This window comes from Triticum dicoccoides, chromosome 5A, assembly GCF_002162155.2.
Source record: "Triticum dicoccoides isolate Atlit2015 ecotype Zavitan chromosome 5A, WEW_v2.0, whole genome shotgun sequence".
Taxonomy (NCBI): Eukaryota; Viridiplantae; Streptophyta; class Magnoliopsida; order Poales; family Poaceae; genus Triticum; species Triticum dicoccoides.
In genome coordinates, this window is record NC_041388.1 from 25,472,674 (window position 1) to 25,478,862 (window position 6,189).

A 6,189-nucleotide genomic window follows, 5' to 3' on the forward strand; every position below is an offset into this window, starting at 1 on the left:
GGTACCCGTTAACTAGTGATTGCGCCACTCGTCCTGATTGTCGGCTTGCTCTATCGTTGCTCATTCAGAAAAAACCAGCAGAAGAAAATATGAAGTTTAAAATATGAAGCATTTTGGCTGATCTCATTTTGACCAGTTTGCCTTTAGTGATGAGATGCAATCTATGGACAACGGCTTGATGCAGACAGTTTGGTGGTGCAGCAACGGCAACGGATTTGTAGACCACTGCATGGAGCTGTTGGGATGCGGAAAAGTGGCGACGATAACACATGATTGACTTCGATTTGGTAGTGCTTCTTGAGCACCCGGTCTTGAGCTTCGAGGTGAAAACCATATGTCTGATCTTAGGTTATACCTGGCAATGACAATGTTTTTGCATCCTTACCTGGTTGAAGGTGTTGCTCGGATGTACTTTTGACTCGTTCTTCAGGGTGAAAAATCTTGATTCTAACATTTGGTTGTTTAATCAGGTGATGACGATGTTTGAACGCCATTCCCTTTCTGAAGGCTTTGTTGTTGAAGAACTTTGTTGTTCTTGCGGTGTCAAGAGATGGTTGGTGCAGATATGGTCGTTGTGGTAGTTTGCCGGTTGTTGTTTTGATCAGGGTTTTTTTCTCGCTTAGGCGTAACTTTGGTCTTGTATGACTTTGCTATTTGTCGACGTGTTTATTTGTGTGTGCGTGTTGTTGTTAATTGTGTGTATCCTAGCTATGCAGAGGTCGGGTATGTGCTCATTATGTATGTATTCACTTGATGCTTTATTTTAAGTCAATAAAATTCACCCTTTATCAACAAAAAGACCATATTTGTTGCATTTTTCTTTTTCTGAGGCCTTTGGATTTTCTTTCATATCTCTCAAGTAGCCCTCCTATGTACTTTAAAAAGGAATGCTGATCGAACAATGATGAAATCAATTAAACTTCCAAAGGAGATATGGTAAGACATGCTCAGAGTATTTGCAGAAAATATGCTTCTCATAGAAACAGAGAAGACAAACATTCCGGCACAAAATTAGTAATTAGTAGCAAACATACATACATATAGTGCAAGATCAAATATGGCATCAATAAATAAGAGTAAATCCGGTGCAAGACCAAATAAGCAGCTAAAGTTCAAATATGAAACATAGTGCTTTCCATTCACACATTGATTGTTGTGTATTTTCTTTTTTTATTAATACCTTGATGAAATTATTGCCAGATGTCGAGTTTGTTAATTCAAAACCGGGGTCGCTCGAGCCTATTCTCTAAAATGTTCACGCATTTGACCAATTCACCTTCGTGATGACCTGCAAGTGCACAAGGTTATTGTAGCACTTTCATGATAAGTATCGAACCCACCGGGAGCGGAAAAGAAGGCACCACAAACCCCACAACTATGTTATCACTTAACACACTCACGTACGCACCAAGTCGGAGTTTGAAAATAGTCTGCTCTATCAGTTGCTAGAAAAACAGAATAAAAGGCGTTTACTACAGTATGAACTAGAAGGTAAAAAAGGAATAAAAAGAGATTAAGTTAGTAGAGATGGTACCTGAGTAGTAAAGTGTTCTCTAGGATTCCAAAGTCATCGCTACAAATATGACATGCGCAATAAGTTCGGAGCAAACGCTCTCTATCGTATCCTCTATCCATCCTTCATACGCATAAGTGGTCGGTCCTGGTACAGAGCATGTTCTACTTTAACATTGACTTCATGCACATACGCCACCAACCGTAGCTTCCTCAAGCATGTTATCACATACGGTCAATTAAAGGTTTCCCCGTGAATGCAGTCAGATGTGGGTTTATCTGTACTCCTCTATCAATTGCAAAGACTCTGGATTGAGGATTGTACTGTCGCCCCAAATTACCTCAACATCCTAACCCGTGCAACGACAGTAGTTCCTCCACGACCAATCACGGGCGGTAATGCGAGCGTGGTCTCCTCTCAACACTCATGAATAATATTAACTTGAACATGGACAAGAGCATATTGGATCGCATGAAAATAATTATTCTAAGCATAAAAGAGTTAATTCTTATCCTCGACAACAAATACAACTACTCAAACATAAACAAGAGGGTCAAGTTACAAACTGGCATTGAGCCGGTAGTAGTCAGGTGCAGGGCGGAGTAGACGTCGTGCCAGACCGCGTGCGAGAGAGGGCACCCAATGAGGATGTGCTGCATGGACTCGTCGGCTTGATCACAAAAGATGCAAGGTGGGCTATGAGGCAGGCCGTGCCGGGCGAGACGCTCGCTAGTCCAGCAACGGTCCAAAAGAGCCAGCCAGATGAAGAATTTGGTCTTGAGCGATGCCCAAGTCAACAAGTAATATGGATCAAAGAAAATACTAATTTCCATGATATTATACATGCTTTGGATCATCTAATCTCCCGAGCGATTGGTACAACGTATGTGTCGTCAGAAGATCCCAACATCCACGTACGTACGTGCAGACAAATGGGCATCACATAATATTCACATGGCCGATTTATTTGCTCTCCAGCCGACTGCTGCTGAGCCATGCATGTCTCCGCTTCAATACAGCGTGCGACTCGTGCGACGACACAAGGCCCTTCTATACGTATCTCCTGTGCGCGTGTCGCCTGTAGATCACCCCCACCTACATGCCATCTTCTATCCCTTCAAAAAAATAAACATGTCATCTTCCACCTCTACCTGTTCTTCCCGCCGTCGTCCGCCCGCGCCGGCGCAAACGCCTATCGCATCCTGGTCGTCGTGGGCATGCGCCGGCCCACGCTCGAGCCGGACCTTTAAATAAAACGTACAGTCATACAAATAGATATTACATATTCTTAATAAAATGATACAAATCTGAACCCACACAATTCTAATAGAGTTGAGTAAAAAAAATACTTTCTCTATAAACAAATATAAGACATCTTTACATTTGTTTACAAAGGTAGTACTCTATAAACGCTAAAGGTGGTACAATAATTGAAGAATGCACATTTTTGTGGATCCATTTATTTGTTTTCTGCCGCAACCCACGTACATTCAACTAGTAACACAACCAAAGTTCAAATACGAAACGAGTGATTTACCTTCGCAAGTTCGACCAAGTCACCTTCACTGAGATAGAGGCAAGCTCAAGCATGATTTGCTGATAGTCGTGCCCATGCTTTTTTGCTTTGAAGGAACAATGGTGATCAAGATCATTTTTACAACTATTCTGGCCTACCTTGAACTTCAAATACATCAAAGTATCCTTCTTTACAGCAATCACATATCTTCTTAAACCACATGACTCAACAACACTGCCACGAAAGAGTTGAATCTCATGTAAACCATTCATAAGGAAAACACATGAACTGAGAGATAAATCAAATCCACACTGCACTTTCGATATGACAACATCTATTGTGGCCTCAAATGCCCAACGAACGAGGGCTAAAGTGATGTCAACCGCACCACAATCTCCATTAATCCGATGCGTGAATGGATACTCAGGTGTGACTAGATCATGGTACTCCATTGCACCATCAATTAGTTGTAGATCATCTTCTTGCTTTCCTTTCTTGATCCTCATGTCAAACTCAACTAGAGCAGGGGCTACCATTGCGATGCCTCTCTTAGGGCCAGTCATCTCAATAAGAGAACCCTGTAAACCTATTATTATTTAGTAGCTCCTCATGGAAAGTAAGAAATATGTGAAGCATATGCTCTACTTTGTGTCAATTGACAAAGATCTCAAATAAATGATAGCATAAAATCAAACCCTCCAAAATAAAATTATTTGAGATATTTTACCAACAAACATAATTTGACTGCATATAAAACATAACTTCGATAAATCACGCAAAGATAACTAACCACAAACTTGCATAACATATGCAAAGGAAAAAACACATCATTGTATAAGATCCTCAAAGCACATGCATTTGCATAAACGAATGCATATAGTGATACTCCCTCCGCTCCTTTTTAATTTGCATATAAGTTTTTGTTCAAAGTCAAAGTATCTCTACTTTGACCAAACTTATAGAAAAAAGTATCAACACTCACAGTGCCAAATTAATATTATTAGATTCATTATGAAATGTAGTTTCATAGAATATATATTTGGTATTGTAGATGTTCATATATTTTAATATAAATTTGGTCAAACTTTGCAAAGTTTGACTTGACACAAATCTAATACACGGAGTAAAATGGACCGGAGGGAGTACAAATAAGATCATCAAAGTGGTGCCACCATCACCAACACCGCAAATGTTTGACCTCTTTGGTTGCAGGATTCAGAAAAGCGTTACACTAAAGCACAAGATTAGAGTGTCACCCCATCTTCAGTACAAGAGACTGAAAGGATGTTTGATTGTGGACAGGAAAAGCATAGGAGTCTTCCTAAAAGGTAGAAGTGAATAGAATTTCAATAAACTATAGCGCAAATGAATCCCAAGAGAGAGAAAATCCTATGATTTCAACCCTATATCAAACAATAGAGGTAGGGGAACAACTCGAGCGGATATTGACTTGTATTATTAAATGAATGAAATATCAAATATAATTGCATATATATGTAAAAATGTGCACCTGTTCCACAATGATGGGATCATCTCTGCTACGATTGAAAATATAATTAAGCAATGAATCATAACGATCACGCACTGCTATATATCCATATAGTTGTACCAAGCCGATGTTGGTACTAGCTTTTTCCAATTTCAGCGAGAAAATCTGCATCATAGCAGTTGCAGAATGTACCATGCATCTATCCCTATCCGGGAAACAATTCATGGGATTTGAGAACATCATCGGCTCTAGTTGTGCTTCATGAAAAAAATACATGTTATATTACAACAAATAATGTTTTATACAAACAATTTACACAAAAAAAATTATAATTATGCTTGTCAATACATATTTGTGCAATTTAGAAAGAAGAATAATGTCGTTTGATTTTCTGAGTCATGGAAGTTGTTGGTGTATGAGTACAAGGGAAAGTTATTTGTAGGACTAAAACTAGTGACAAGATCCTAATCATGTATGGTATATCGACAAATTTATATATCCAAATGAAGCATGCTATTTTTTTGCTAATTCATAAATTCTTTATAACAATCCAGATATATATTGCATTTTTTAAAATACAAGAATTCATTTTAAATCAATCAACCAAACTATATAGCTGGTAAGCATCCTAAAAATAAAATGGAACATGATAGATGACTTACTCTCATCACGTTGAGTAAGATGCCATAGCTTTAGAAGACCATAGTTTATCTTGTATATAGAACCGTCCCGATGGGTGGTTTTCTTAAGGATGTTGCGTTCAGATACAGGATAAGAGGCATGGCTAACAAAGACTTGCTTTGTTCGCCCCTTCATCTCTGATCTATCCATTCCCTTGGTGATGTCAAATTGTTTGCCTTTGGTGGCATAGAAGGAGGTGCAGAAATAATTACTGGCACAAGGGAGGACGCGGAGCCAATTTGGCCTGCCCCAATTATTAACTCCTTTTACTGCAATGTTGCTTGCCATGACAAAGGATGCATAAGCAGATCGGTCACCAAAGAGCAATCTTAGAACCTGGTCATTAATCCGTGTTAGTCTCATTCCAGATCCAAAAATCTCCAGCAGAATGGTCCTGACGAGAATAATCTACAGAAGGTCAAAACGCACCCTAAAAAAGGTCCAGATTATGGCATGAGTGGAGCATCCCGGTTTAGTCAACATTGCCCAGTAAATCTAGATTTTCCCAAATAGATAAAACATGACAGAAACTACAAATAACAATACCAAGATACCAAAAGGTAGCAAACAGAAAAAATCTCCTGATCTTCTATTTGATAATTACCACAAGAGTTAACAACAAGATGTCAGAATAGTCCTGCACATTCACCCAGGAAACCGAAAACAAAATCTCTAAATCTTCTATTTAAGCTCGGCGCTAAAGTATGGCACATCGCGATATACTGGACACATACACATGATACGGAATGTCAAAAAGACAACCACCACCGCCGGCTGCCTGAAGCCATGAGCCTCACCTGAACCGAAGAGGACAAGCCTGCAGCGCGGCGGCTGCCGCCGGGACAGGGCCGCCGGGGCAGGTGCGAGGCCGGATTGCAGGAGCAGGCCGCGGGACGGCGCGACGCGGCTGCGTCGGAAGAGCGGCAGAGGTGCGTGACAAGGGAGCGGGATCAGCAGGTGGCGGTGCCGGCGCACAAGGCGGCAGCAATC

The 6,189-nt window shown here is 40.4% G+C and overlaps 1 protein-coding gene across 1 annotated transcript; it reads right to left on the bottom strand.

Moving 5' to 3' along the window:
- Positions 1-2,031: 2,031 nt before the first annotated feature.
- Positions 2,032-5,988, bottom strand: LOC119298883. The gene is made up of 4 exons (XM_037576186.1): positions 5,181-5,988; positions 4,540-4,775; positions 3,051-3,607; positions 2,032-2,757 (listed from the first exon to the last, which is right to left on the bottom strand). Exons 1-4 carry the CDS (start codon positions 5,560-5,562, stop codon positions 2,706-2,708), a joined length of 1,227 nt encoding a protein of 408 aa, XP_037432083.1. The 5' UTR covers positions 5,563-5,988; the 3' UTR covers positions 2,032-2,705.
- Between the last annotated feature and the right edge of the window lie 201 nt (positions 5,989-6,189).